This window comes from Lepisosteus oculatus, chromosome 17 (genome assembly GCF_040954835.1).
Source record: "Lepisosteus oculatus isolate fLepOcu1 chromosome 17, fLepOcu1.hap2, whole genome shotgun sequence".
NCBI classification, from domain to species: Eukaryota; Metazoa; Chordata; class Actinopteri; order Semionotiformes; family Lepisosteidae; genus Lepisosteus; species Lepisosteus oculatus.
The window spans coordinates 13,338,972-13,353,799 of record NC_090712.1 but is presented as its reverse complement, the minus strand read 5'-3'; the positions used below and the strand labels follow the sequence as shown (position 1 = coordinate 13,353,799).

Here is a 14,828-nt window from a genome sequence, read left to right as displayed (position 1 = left end):
TAATGTAATGTGAAGTACAAGCCAATATGTACAGGTTGTGTAGCAGACATTTCATCGCAGAAATGTTCCAATGTGATGTGCATGCAGGGCATTGCTTAAAAAGAAATGTGTTCACAAGCCTGTTTTTTTACAATGTAATAAGGCTGACTCATGTTACCAGACGTTTTGTTGCCTTGTTCTGAATTGTAGAATGGCACTGCATACCTGGAAATTTTGTCTATTGTGTGATGTAAATGGGTGGTTTTACATGATAGTGTGTGCATTGTACTTTTGTTGTGGTTTGAACTGGATTTATCCATGCTGATAAATGATGCTAACCCAGAAATATAAAAATAGCATTGTGGTTCCCCTTTAATATGACGAGGGATCATGGCATTGACCTGCGATTGAATAACCCATGAAATATTTTGTTTTGAGGAACTGAATACTGGAAAGATAAGAATATGACCAGTTTTCTGAAGCTGCAGGTAGCACTGTGGTTTGTGAAATGCAGTGGCTCTTCAACAATAGGGCTGTCCATATCCTTTATTCCCTGTCTTGCTGTCTTTGCTGTCTTACCTGTACAAGATTAGTGGCAGCTTTTCTTAATCTGGCTGCTGTCCAGGTATAGCATGTATCCCACTTTCACCTTGAGAGGTCACTAGACTGCACCAGCAGGGCGTTTAATTTGCTGCTTGTCATTCTAATTCTCACCCCCACAATGGATATAGCCTATGTTGTACAACATATCAGAACATTAAATAATAAAACTTTAATATTATTACTAACCACTCCACTTATTAATATAATAATAATAATAATTGCTTATACTTATATAGAACTTTTCTGGACACTCCACTCAAAGCGCTTTACAGGTAATGGGGACTCCCCTCCACCACCACCAATGTGCAGCTTCACCTGGATGATGCAACAGCAGCCATAGCGCACCAGTACACTCACCACACATCAGCTATCAGTGGGGAGGAGAGTAGAGTAATGAAGCCAATTCATAGATGGGGATTATTCGGAGGCCATGATTGGTAAGGGCCAATGGGAAATTTGGCCAGGACACCGGGGTTACACCTATATTCTTTACGAGAAACACCCTGGGATTTTTAATGACCATAGAGAGTCAGGACCTTGGTTTTACATCTCATCCGAAGGACGGCGCCTGTTTACAGTATAGTGTCCCCGTCACTATACTGGGGTGTTAGGACCCAGAGAAGAGTATTGCCTTGATTACACTAATGTACAGTATACTGTGTGTGCATTGTGGGGAGCCGCTCTTGAAAGGAGAGAGTAATGAGGTGGTTTCTGGGGATCAAACTCTCAGATGAGCATCGCGGATAGCTAAATGGAGTTCTAACAAAAGTGTGGTAGGGATGATGTCAGACAGACTAATTAAGCTCAGCTCTCGCAACCAGCAACTAATCCTAATGTAATTGCTCAGATTCCCATACTGTATATACCCCACATTACTCTCTCCTCATCCTTGCTCGTTTTGCTTCCCTCATCCACCCCATTTCTACCTTTGCAGCTTTTGCGCCTTTGAGATCATTAAGAATCAAAATCTTGTGATCTTTCTAGTCATCAAGGGTCAGAGTTGAAGACATGTCTTTATTGGTCAATAACTTTAAATATGCTCCTGGTCTTTAGCAACATGGTTTAGGATATTCTATCAAACATACTGTACTAGGGGCTATCTAGTTCTAATCCATTTGTCTAAATCAATTTTTTATCCATAGAAATGTTTGATTTATACATTTTAATTACGGTACTATTCTAGGGAAGGCTGTCCAACAATCCAGAAATTTTACAACTTACTATGTGTAACAGCAGAACCCATTTCTAGTATGGCACGGCCAACCAGTATAAAAGCAAAAAAACACATGATGCTTAAAAAACATAATTTGCTGTGCAAAAGGCTGTTCACACTTTTCTTTGGGCTGACACCACGGCTGTAGTGATATCCATCTACGAGGAACAGTACAATACAGCCTTTTGTGGACAATTACTGTAACAGCTACCATGGGCGTGATATAATCTGGTCTCTAAGGCACCACGAGTTAAAAGCTGATGAAACCCCTTTACTTGTTCTGCATTTTATGAATGTTAATTAAACAATTTTGGTTACCAATGTGAGGCATAGTGGAGTGTTATTGCTGCCAACGTACACCTCCTGGGTCTTCAGCTGGATTCCAGACTAGGCACCTTATGTTTGGGGTTTCTATGTTCTCCCATCATGCTGGCTAGGTTAACCTGTGTCTCTAAATTATAGGTGTGACCTGACATCTCATCCAAGGTATAGTCCTGCCATGCTGGGTAAGCTTCCCGATTGGGCTCCAGGTTGCAGTGTCTCCTACCAGCAATTGGCTGATTTCCAGCAATGGTTGTAGGGATGTTCTGAATTATCCAAGAAATGTATCTGAATAAGTTTTAATGCTGATTTATTCTATTCTTAAAATGTTTTAAGCATATAAAACATGAAGCGTTGCCACCTCCCTAGAGCATAGTTTAGTTAAATAGGAATACTAACAGCATTATCTTGAGGAGGGCTACAAGATTTAATGTAAGGAGTGAGAAAGAGATGGTGAAATCTGTAGTCTACAGTCATGCCAAAACGGCAGATTAAGCAAAGAGCTGCCTCTGTAGAGCTGATCCTAGTAATCAGTTTATGTGGTGAGAGTTGGATAACAGTGGCATGTCAGAGCCAGTTTAGCAGGGCACAATAGACTGTCACACTGGTGGTTGCTGTGGAGTTGAATTAGAATAAATTCTCATACTGGCTGATATATACTGGATGACCGCTGATCACAGCAAGTCCTAGACACAGCCGCATGAATACGCCCATATGAACTCAGTGTGTGGATCATTTGCTGTACCTTTTCCTTCATTGCCCATCCCGTTGTTGATAGAAGTGTTACAGTATGTAAAGTAGTTCACCACATGTGCTGCCTGCATGAAAACATAGATAAGAGGTTGCAAATGGGAGGAAGTTTGTCTCTCTCATTTGGCACTTTAGTATTTAAGTAAATCGCGAGTTTTATGTAGGCACTTACTGAAAGAACACAACATTGTAAATGAGTTATTATTTATGTAAAAACCCAAGAATACCTTCCCATGATTTGAATTTCAAACATTTGCCTAATTACTCTGCCATTCTATTTACTGTCTGTTGCTTCCATACATTATCATGATGAGCACTTAAAAAATACCAATAATAATCAGATCCTTTCCTCATCTTCAAAAGGACTAAATACCACTTGTTTGCAGACCTTCTTATGTCCACTGTCTCCTGGTGTTCAGAATGGCCTGTGGGATATGTATATTGTGTATTCTTACTTCCTGTCTGTAGTACTTGTCATTAAATTTGATTTGGATTGAGTGTCTGCTCAAACCATGATTTTGTCATAAGTCATTTACTGTTTGTACTGAAAGTCCTTGCGACTGGTTGTGTTTTCCATATTCCATATTTCTATCATTGAACTAAAAATTGGAAATGTACCCGAATGTAAATCCTTTATACGGATCAGGGAGAGCAACAGACCTAAACTGAACTGCTCTAGTGCTTAGTATATCACTGCTTACATCTGCCCAATTAGAGGTTATGGACCTGAAGATGACTCACTGTTTTATATTACGGTGACTAAATTTGGTACCAAGCCTCCCTCTGTGTGTCAGTAAAGGATGTTCATGCTGCTTTGTGCAACACATAAGAAGTCATCCATAAAACCAGTCACATGATACTTTGAGATTTTATGTTTAAAGCTGCCTACTATGTATAGTGGAGATGTTTTGCTTATTTTCATGTGTTGTTTTTGAATTCATTGTTTAGTGTGAATATCCAGAAGAAACGCCTGTGAGTCATTTGACTTGGGCTCAAACATCTACAGTGCTTTTTGTGAAGGGCTATCAAACACATCCAAACACGAAGAATGACTTCAATGTCATCAATGCTGAGCCTGATGAACTGGTGCTGCAATTTTAAATAACAAAAAAACTTCTGAAAATCCTCAACTCGCTACAGTCTGATAGATATTCTCTGAAAATTTCCATGTAATGACAAAGATCAATCCTCTGCCCTCTCTGCTGAAATCAAGGAATGTAACTGCTGTCATAGTAGGGTCATACAGCAGGTGCTTCCCACATACACTGTATTTCCTTCATTGTACAGTACTTCAATATATGGAGAGTGATCATTATAAATACAGTTCCCATTTGTACAGCATGCTGCATATTTTGAAGATATTGCACAATATGTTGCATGCTTGTTTTCATGGCCTGTTATTTAATGTTGCTGATATTATTTTTCTGAAAAAGAGGTTAAAACAGTTTATGCTGACTTACAGTCTAAAGCCGGAGATTTAGTAAAACAAGACAAACTTTGATGTTTTGACAGTTATGGCAAAGGAGAGTCATTTATTTTTTAAATACAGCATAACATTTCCACAAAGCACACTCCTAGATGTAAACATGTGAATTACAGTCACACAAAGGTAGCAGTTAACATTAGAATTATGTGTATCATTCAGAAAAAACAAGTTTACAAAAAACAGTATTAAAATCAAAGATTTAGTTAATGCCGTAAGGACCTCACGTTACATCAGAGCTAAATTAACCAATGCCATTCCTTGAATACAATAAAAATATATGTAGAGAGAGTCATAGAAACACACACACGTACAGCACATACAGCTATAGTGAAATATAACCGTGTAAGGTCCCAGTAATGATGCAGATTTTAAATCAATACTGGGTGACAGATGTAGTACTTTTACCTCAGAAATACTTATAGCTGTCCCTGGCAATATAGTAGGTGTCCCCTCAGTATAACTGCTAGGGAGCTGCTCAGTAACCCGGGAAATTGATAGGTTTGGATTTAGAAATGTCCTCTTGTGAATGTTACTGTGTTTCAAGTTCATTAATGGAGTATTTCTAGGCTAGTTCTACTGACCGTATATGGCCCTGTATAGAGTGGTTTTGTCCTGTAGGAATCAGTGCTAAACATATTTTCAAAAGGTTTCACTCCAAATCCCAACCATTTGCCATCTGTTAAGATGAGAGTTCCCTTCAGCTCCTTCACAGCAGGGACTCAGATTTGAACATTTCAATAAACACTCAGATAACACTAATTGTTTTTAAAAAAAGTCACACTGAAAAGTTCAGTCTACTGCAGCAGAGTCATTTGTGCATCGGCTCAAAATAAGAAAAAATAAGAATAATAAGAATAACTCAGCTTAAAGCAGTTTTACTCCACACGTTCACATTTGGAATATTACTGAGAAACTGTACACGATTGATGTCCAATTATTTGCATGTTTCCTCCTAAACTGTGTTCTTTATGTGAACAGGTCCTACAGAAACATTATGCAAAATAAATAACTACTTAATCTCGTTGATTCGCAGAGGAACAGGAGCAGTTTTGTTTCTCAGGAGTAGAAAATCATCTTAATTACCTGAACTTCTCTACATAGTACATTTGAAGAAGTGTTTCTGTTAGGTATGAAACAAGTATCAAAATATTAGATTTGTGCAATAAAAAATCTTATTTGATCTCTTTCCTCAAATATTTATATATTATGTACAACATGTGTTTTCTGGTGTCATAGATATTGCACAGAAGATGTCAAGGCACAGATTTCGATAGGATAAAAGCATCTACATACAGTATCTTAGTTTCACATTGAATGTTTTTTCTTTCACTGTTGTTGCTCAAAAGAAAATTAGTAAAGAACCACTAAACTAAATATACTGCCTATGTTAAGTTTAATTCATATAAGGGATATAAATGCTCGGGAGTGGTTTCAAAGGCTTTAATTTAAATCAGTCTTGAGTTTGCCTAACAAAATCAACACGAGGTAATCAAAGAGTAATTCTAATGAGGATCTATTGCTATGTACTGAGATTGAAAACATTAACATGTTTTCTTATAGTCTTTGACCAAGGTTGAGGCAATTGTGGAACAACAAATAAAGTTACAGTACTGGAATATAATTTCCAATATATAAAAGAAATACATATTTTTAGTTGAAAACCATCCCTGATCCCACTGAGAGAAATAGCTCTCTGGCAGCTTACAGTACATGACATGGAGTCTTTCTGAAAAGTACTGATGGCAGAAGTGTGCTTGGGAGATTTGGGTGAGATACATCACCCACTAATCCAGTCAGGACCCCCCTCTGCGAATGAAGGTTGTTGCTGTACTGATGAGAGAAATCTGGAAAAGGCTGGAATGCTACTAAGCCAGTGATGAGGATGATGAACCTGACTGGGGCCAGCCTCCTTTTCTCCTATGCTAATTGGCAGGAAACCCGCATGGCACTGATATGTAGAGCAGCTCTAGTTGCTAGAGATCAGAGGATCTGGTCATGTAATGCTCAGGGCTGAGAAAACCTTAGATGTGCTGACCCAGTTCTTAGCTACTCAAGTTGGGTTTCCCATAACTAAAGAGATCACAGAGAGCACTAACAACATAAAGCAACGTGTTGCCTATTCACCAGACATTAACAAATAGAAAAGCTTTTTGGAAAAGCGTATTGTTGCAGAGAGACGGAGAGAGCCCAGTGGATGAGTCTGTGTTGTGTGGACAGTGTTTGAGGGATGGCCGTCTGGGTCAGAGGTTCATTAGCTTTTAATCAGGGACAGGAACTCCTCACGGGTCTTGGGGTCCTCCCTGAACACCCCCAGCATGGTGCTGGTCACAGTGCGGCTATTCATCTTCTGTACACCTCGCATCACCATGCACATGTGCCTGGAACACAACAGCACAAGATATATCAGCTTGCAGTCTCAGAGTCGGTAGTAACCAGCCATACTAACTGTGCTCAAATCACATCTAATGCAATCACCTGCAGCAAAGAGTTTTAAACCCCAAAATTCATTGCAGTGTGTCCTTTTAATTATGCCTTAAGGCAACTAAACGTTTATTGTACATTTTCCATGCACTCATGATGATCACAGGATGGTAAGCCACAAGTTAAAGGCCAAAGCAAAATATTTCAAGCATGAATTATCAAATTGATTTTCTCTCCAAATGTTATCTATTTTTATGTCTTCAAAAAACGGTTTGACCTATTCATTTAGGGTTTTTTTTCTGTTGTGAAACAGGCACGATGGCGAACCGGCTGTTTTGTAACTTTAACTCAGCCTGGCTTCTGGATGCTCAACGATTTCAAGGGCGTGTGAGCCAATGAGGAGATAGCGCCAGCTGAGCTGTAGGCAAACACTCACGCGGCCTCGATGACAACAGCGACCCCTGCAGGCTTCAGCGCCTCCGAAATGGCGACAGCAATCTGCTTCGTCAGGCGCTCCTGAACTGCACAGAGACCCCAAGCAATAACACTGTCAGCATTGCTCGCACACAAACCACACACTGACACAACAATCACCACCGCAGGTCACCATAAAAACATACCAGTACCTGCTGATAGGAACAGCAATATACTAGAGGAACATAAAACAGTTGGAAAACTAGAGGAGACAATTTGGCGCTTCTAACTCAATTGTTTTTTAGTAGCTAATTGCTCCTGGGATCCAGGCAAGCCATTTCATGACACACTCTTTGATTTAAATTCTGTGCCTTTATCTGGATCTCCTAAAATTCTGTTTGTTTTTTATATTGGTTCTTCACGCAGTCTAGAACATTGAAATGATCTGTCAGCATAAGCCTAAGTTTTTTACATAAATATCTTCTTCACAGCATTTACAATCTTAAGATTTGTGGTTTATGTTATCTGCGTGTAACACTAATATACATTAAATTACATCTGCCAAGAGTCTGACTAATTTTGAATTGTCTGCAATTAAGTCACATATTGTTTTGTATATGTACAGTATATGGACCTTTTGTTTGTGTACATGAGCAAAACAAATGATAATCATCTTTATCTGTACATGCAACTTGATACACAGAACTGCTGCCCTTGATTTGCATTAATGTTGGACCAAACATACCTTGAAGTCTTCGGCTGTAGATTTCAACAATCCTGAAAAAAGGAGAAAGGCATACAGTTATGCAATTTCAAAACCATGTAAAGTGGACAGGACATTCAAATAACACAAAAAACAGCTCTAAACTTGCTGTAAGATAATGTTACTGGTGGTAGTATTGGCATTGTACCCCATGAACTTAATCAGTAATAAATTACTGACCATCAGTGCCAATTCGGTGAATCCAGTGAACAAGAAAAAGGTGAAATGCTCTTTGTCCCCTTAGGTTTCTGCTTGTGTGTCACTAAAATGGCAGCGCTCTTTTTGTCCAGCAGTGTGACCAGACTAAGCAAATGGATGAGAGCCAAGGTCTTATAAATCATAAAGGTGCACTTTTACCCTCCGGCTGCAGACTAGCTTTCTGTTATTTTTTAATTGTATAACTCAGGCACTGCCTTTACTATAATAATTAAAGAAAAACAACAGGTATCTGGGATCTGTGTAAAACTGTACTATACTGTATACTGTATGTGATTTTGTGCATTGTAATTTAAATAGTTCTAATGTTTGAACGATTCATTTAATGAAGATTCACTGTTGGCAGAAAGTCTGCAACTATATTCTAGCACCACTTACAGAGAGTTATTTTAAGGTCCATGAGACTGTGGTCTCTATAAGTGGCATCCATGTTTGGTGTCTATGCACTGTTCCCTAAGAATGGAAAGGCTGTTTTCCCCAGGGTTTAAAATTATTTTATCAATTTCTACAAATTACATTCCCAGAGCAGCAGAACTGAGATGAGCGAGTACAATTCTACTCTGAACATTGATGGAATCATTTTTAAAAGATGCCTGGGGTGATTCTGACAAATTCTGAAAATAAATGACTATCACATGTTATTGTTAAAGCGCCTACTGCTCACTCAGCAACATTCTAAACATTCTTCCGAAGGGATATATGACTTAACATAATCACTGTAAACGACATTTACTACCATTGATTTGCTCAAAAACATACTCAGGGCTGAATGGAACAGCACTAATGCTAGGAAAATCCCTGGTGTCCCTGCTAGCCCAGGGATTCTTTCCCTGATGTGAACATGTGACATTCTTTATTGTCCCAAGGCTGAGTCTTGTGTACATCCATACAGAAATAAATGATACCCAGTAGGGTTTACTTAGCTGCTAAGTCAACGGCTTGAAATAACAGAAGAACGCAGCCAGTCGTAATTAATGGGTCTACTGCAGTCTTCGATTCTCATGGGTGAAATCAACTGTTCATTCATAGGACAGTCTGATTGACTGGGAGACAGACTATCAACACTAAACTTGGTCTTTTATACAGTATAGACACACTCTTGCCAACCCTGCAGACAAGAGAGACATTATCCATGTCTCTGTCTCATGACAAAACACAGAGGATAACAGGACTCAAAAACCCATTCAATTGCACTATATACAATGCTAAGCTTTTTATTTACTATTCAGCAAACACTTGCCATATGCACAAAAAAAAGAGAAAGGCTGAATATTTTAACAAATCTGTATTATATATATATGAATTTAAAATATGCTATTGGAAACCTTAGAGTTTGACGGCATTCTACGACAAATATTAAGAAACTGTAGAAAAATAAATTGTAAGCACAAAAAGGTTTAATAATTTGATATGTAGTATTATGTGGATTGGTTTTATCTAAAGTAAGGCTTGCAGGAAAACAGAGATGTAATTTGCACAGGTTTTCATTACAGGATACATGACTGACTCAAAAGCAATAGCTGGTGAATGGAAATGCTTAAAGAATGTATCAAGAGCCCTGCTAAATTAACAGGTCTTTTAACATAGTGCTAATTACAATTAATTTCCTTTGAATATCACATTGCTGTGTTCTTTCTGAACCTGTAGCCGCCCTCAGGGCTCTGTGCTGTGCGGAGCAGTTCCCCGTGCTTTTCAGTGTTTGTTCTTACCTTGCCAGCTTGCTCAGCCCGACAACTTTTTTGCTTGGCAGATAGCCTATGTGAACCTAAAAATTGAATGGGATATGACATAAGGGAAGAGGAAAATGTTATACATAGACATACAGATCTTAGCTATACTTTAATATTTTAATTACATTTTGAATTTGTCATTGGAGGTTGATATTTTTCATATATGCAATGTAAAAAACCCTCAAAAGATCACTTATCACTCAGATTCACTACTAAAAGTGTAAAATAAGTTCTTGATTATTTGTATACATAGTTCTAATAGTCTCTGATCATGCTGCATTACATATTGCAGTTCAAACGTAACAAATGACTATGGTAAACTGAGTGGGCATTAAAGAGTTCCCCTGTAGGTTTTCTCAGATCTAGGACAACAGACCTCACCGAGATTAGCTCCCATTCATATTTCTCAATGCTGCAATGTGTTTATGTAAATGTGCGTAATGTTAATTAAGAATTAGATTAATGGATTTAAGGACTAAATCCAGTTTTTTTCCTTTAGCAAATTACTTGTTTAGATTACAGAAAACAATTCAAATGAATTGCAATATTGTTCTCTAGGTCTATCTTCCATTTTCAGTCATCAAAGCACAGAATGTGCACTGAATGAAGGTGATGGCTATCATCTGATTTCAAAGTGTGTAAATATTTCAGAGTTAAAAGTGTTGCATTAAATTTATTAGTCTGTATAACTTTGGTTTGGCTCTTTACCTTTTTTTGATGCAGAATGCAAGCCTAATTTGTGATGGTGGCTGGAATCTTATACCAGCAGTAAATTCATACTTGGTTTAGTTGCTATAAATGCAAACTACTGATAACCCCTTTCTGTGAAGGATTCTCTTGCTCAATCTTCACTGATTTCTGGTTTATTTCATTCTGAACTAAAGAATACATACAAAAGGCTATCCAAACAAATTTGATAAGCCAGTGCTTCTGTCCCAGGTCATGTTTGTTCAGCACTAGCAGAACTCATTAACAGAGTTTTCAGATATGAGCTGCAGTTGTAATATTTTTATGCAACCTGAATAAACAAATAGTGTTCTTTTGTATAGCTAACAGATGTACTCAAAGATCTGTAGAACTACAGCCTACAGATGTTTGCAGGCAGGTCCACCAGCAGAGCTTTTGCATCATTTACAGTACATGATCAGGAGTCCTAGGGAGTTTCTCAGGTGTGCCCATTTAGCCCCTGTGTTTGCCACAGCAGAATTTTCAATATTGTTAATGGATTTGTAATGCAAAACTTGAAACATCTTGAGAGATTTAGAGAGATGTTTCAATCTCTCTTGAAACTTGAAACATCTTGAGAGATTTTTTCACCACTCTGTGGTGAAAGTTGAGGTGCAGTGCCAGACATACCCTGCCAAAGAAAGGCACCAGATGATGTTCACAGAGTGAAAACATGTCGATGTCCTTCACAATCACCATTTCATCATGGTCTTCATCAAAGATGGCATCATTCAGGATTTCTGAAACAAGGGACACTAGTTTAATTATGATTAATAGCTGTGACAAAACGAAGGAATGAACAGTTTGTTTCTGATACTGTCGGATCAGGTGAATGTTATGTGATTTTTAAAGTCCTGTGGGAAACCAAGAACAGCCTAATTCATGAATGTGCCCAGGGTTTTAATGTAATATGGTCCTGACCTCCGCCACCATTATTAATCGGTAATAATCCTCGCTGCAGTTGAAACACATGTTCACAACATATTGTTCTTGTAACCATTATTCCTCCACAAATCATCCAATTCATACCACCAGGCAAATAGTCAGCTGTTGGATTATGAGAAACTTATTCTTTTCTTAAAGCAGGTTTGAGTTTACCTGGAATGTATGGCAAATTACTAGTCTTATATTCACTGTGAAAATAGATCTAAGAGATTTCTATTAGGGCAAACTGTAGTCATCAACAAAATATAAAGAAGCAGGAAACAGCATAATGTTCTCATTTTGAATACATTTTATATAGAACAGTTATTGTACAAATTGCGGAAGGAAATGAGTCTGCAATATACAGAGGCTCTTTTACATTTACTACGCTGTCAAGGCAAAAGTAGAAATCCTGAGAATTCATCTTATTATTTTGCCAAATTCTTTATCCCTTATACTCCCTCACATGGGCTTGAGTACATACAGTAGTATCATAACCTTCATGAGAAAGGTCCCATTAATCTTTTGCCAGTGACTTTCCAAGTCTTAAACATCGAATAGCCTCACAAACTGTAATCTTTTCATTCAGAAAATGTTAGGTCTCTTTAAACAAAAACGTCTTTTTTGCAATAGCAGGTTGTCCTCTGGCTTTAGAAATTCATCTTCACAGTCAGTGTTCCACTTGCACTACAAAGCTACACAAAACGCAAGTTAAAGAAGAGCACTCAGATATTTTTTTAACATATATTGCCTCTAGGTCAAAAACTGAATAAACACGTTTTTTGTGTAGAATTATAGAACTGTAAAATTGCAGATTATTGAGCTTTATTGAAATTTTTAATTGAGTGGAATGTATGTGTAATGTGTTATGCAGCGTTTCAATCAACTGTGACAGACTTACAGCATGTGGTCAGCCATGGCTTTTATAAAAAAAGGATATAATCTTTTTACATGCATTATAAAATGTAATTTTATTGTATACTATACAAAGGGAATGAATTGCTTTACAGAACAGAATATATGATCTGTTGATAATAAGACTTATTGTGGGAGTGGTTCAGGTCATAATTATAATGCATTATGCATGTTATGACCTACTGTGATAGATTTATGTACAATTTTAAGAATTCAAAACAGTTTTTTCTAAACTGGTTGTTTATTACATTATCTATCCCTCCATCTACTAACCACTTCATCCAATTCAGGGTCTGGGGAGCCTATCCCAGTAACAGAGAAAGTAACAGGAGCAAGGCAGTATACACCCTAGACTGGACACCAGTCCATCACAAGGCACACACAAACACAGACGTGCACGCACTCACACCGGGACCCATTTTCCCTGAAGCCAATTAACTTATTGTGAAGGCTTTGGATTGTGGGAGGAAACTTGAGCACCTGACAAAACAGGGAGCACATACTGTATAAACTCCACTCCGATAGCACTCCCTGAATTGAACCCGGGACATCCGCACTGCAAGGCAGCAATGCTAACCAAGGTGCAGATTTATCCTACAGTATCTGTTGCACTTTGTTCAAGCTTGGGAATGGAGTTTAATGACACGTTTTTGAGTTCAAGGACGATCTTTGCAACACTTAATGCTTGGGAAACACACTTATCATCAGCCCACAGTAATACTGTAAGTTCTTTTGTCAATATCACTGTCTAAATCTATAATCTTTTCTAAAATTCAGTTGAAAACATTTACAAAACAGAATACTGTATGTATAGGTCAAATTAAACGATTAAAGTTTAAAATATTAACCCTATAAAACATGGGATGGGATGTATAACCTTGCAGTGTCATTTAAGGTTACCTACTGAAGAAGAAAACGAGCTCTTAATAAAGCACCACACACAATACCCTTCAATATGCTGGAAATTGGAAGAAAAACCCAATGAATTTTTCTACATACAGTATGTTGCTTTCCTGTCTTCCAGTAGGTTAAGTTCGTGGCTTCTCCTTTATATGCCTGGCTGAACAATCACTAGCCACATGTACAGTACAGTGTTACTCACTATATTTTCTAATGCCCATATTGTATTGTATATAATACACTCCCGTCACTTTTCACTCTTCTCTAATACCCCATTATTAATGAACGCACAAGACGACTACCAACGCTTGATAATAGCCCATTGGCAATTGGTACCTAATGCAAGAGCTCACGCGTCCACTTACCGTAGATGGTTTCGTGGTACCCTTTGGTAAGGAACTGCATCGCTTTGGCCGCTCTGCGCGGCGTCATCAGCAGACCCTGGCGGTCGGTGTTCTCCCCCAGACCCTGGAGGATGGTGGTGTACGCATCCTCTAGCGCCTGCAGATTTGACTCATCCTCACATTTCTTGCGGGACTTGTCGTGCTTGCACTGCACTGCTGCTTTCTTCGCCTCTATTGCTAGCTCGCTAAACCCGTTGCGGCAATTGAACTCTGTGACAATCTTTCCGTTGCAAACCCCGTTCATTTCTGTAGCTGCCTTATGCAATTCCATTTTAGACACTATTTTGCCTTGTGCTTGAAAAATGTTAAAGGAGAAACAATGTTTCTGTTTGGAAAGTATCAGGTTTTCAGTAACTTTCTAAACCTGACTGTAACAGCTGCCTCGGTGACGAGTTTTTATTTCTGTAGTTTACCTGGAGAGGTCTGCACGCACAGAGCTCCTCTTCATCCCACAGGCTGTATTTATACAACAGATTATTCACCAGAGCGAATCTGCTTTAATATTTTCGTCACGTTGGTGACCACGTCAGAACTGATAGATGTGTGACTGTGGAATTACACTTTGGTCCATTGATACCAGGGACCCCTGTTGCTTACAGAGACCAAATCTGTGATCTGAGAGCCGGTAATCGATTGCCAGTTTTGTGCAGGGTTATGAAAGTCAACGGAAGTACAAGCTCGCATTCTCAGAATGACCTTTCCTCTTGTGATCAGTTTGAATGGTTTCACTGAAGACACATACTAATTAAACACGCTGAAAAGGCTGCACTGAATGATATGGTTTGTGACTCTTCTTGACTACCTATTGCACGCGTTGTGAGATAAAATTCAACCCACATTTTAGAATTAAATTGTACTAAATGAAAAAAACAAATAAGACATTAGAAACATAAAATAAATTATATTATAGTTAAAAGTTAATGTATTCTGAAAGCAACACGTTTATTTTTTTCTTTTCTACTTCATTTATCATGTTATTTAACATCATTATACGGATTCTAGTGCATTTGGTGTATTTGCGATCGGTGTTTGCACGCTACCGTTAAGAAGACAAAGGAATATG

The 14,828-nt window shown here is 38.2% G+C and overlaps 1 protein-coding gene across 1 annotated transcript; it reads right to left on the bottom strand.

Annotated features, from left to right (window-relative positions):
* Positions 1-4,378: 4,378 nt before the first annotated feature.
* gch2 (GTP cyclohydrolase 2) lies at positions 4,379-14,351 on the bottom strand. The gene is made up of 6 exons (XM_006638633.3): positions 13,727-14,351; positions 11,253-11,362; positions 9,876-9,931; positions 7,933-7,964; positions 7,210-7,294; positions 4,379-6,730 (listed from the first exon to the last, which is right to left on the bottom strand). The coding sequence occupies exons 1-6, from the start codon at positions 14,034-14,036 to the stop codon at positions 6,604-6,606; spliced, it is 720 nt and encodes a 239-aa protein (XP_006638696.1). The 5' UTR covers positions 14,037-14,351; the 3' UTR covers positions 4,379-6,603.
* Positions 14,352-14,828: the final 477 nt, after the last annotated feature.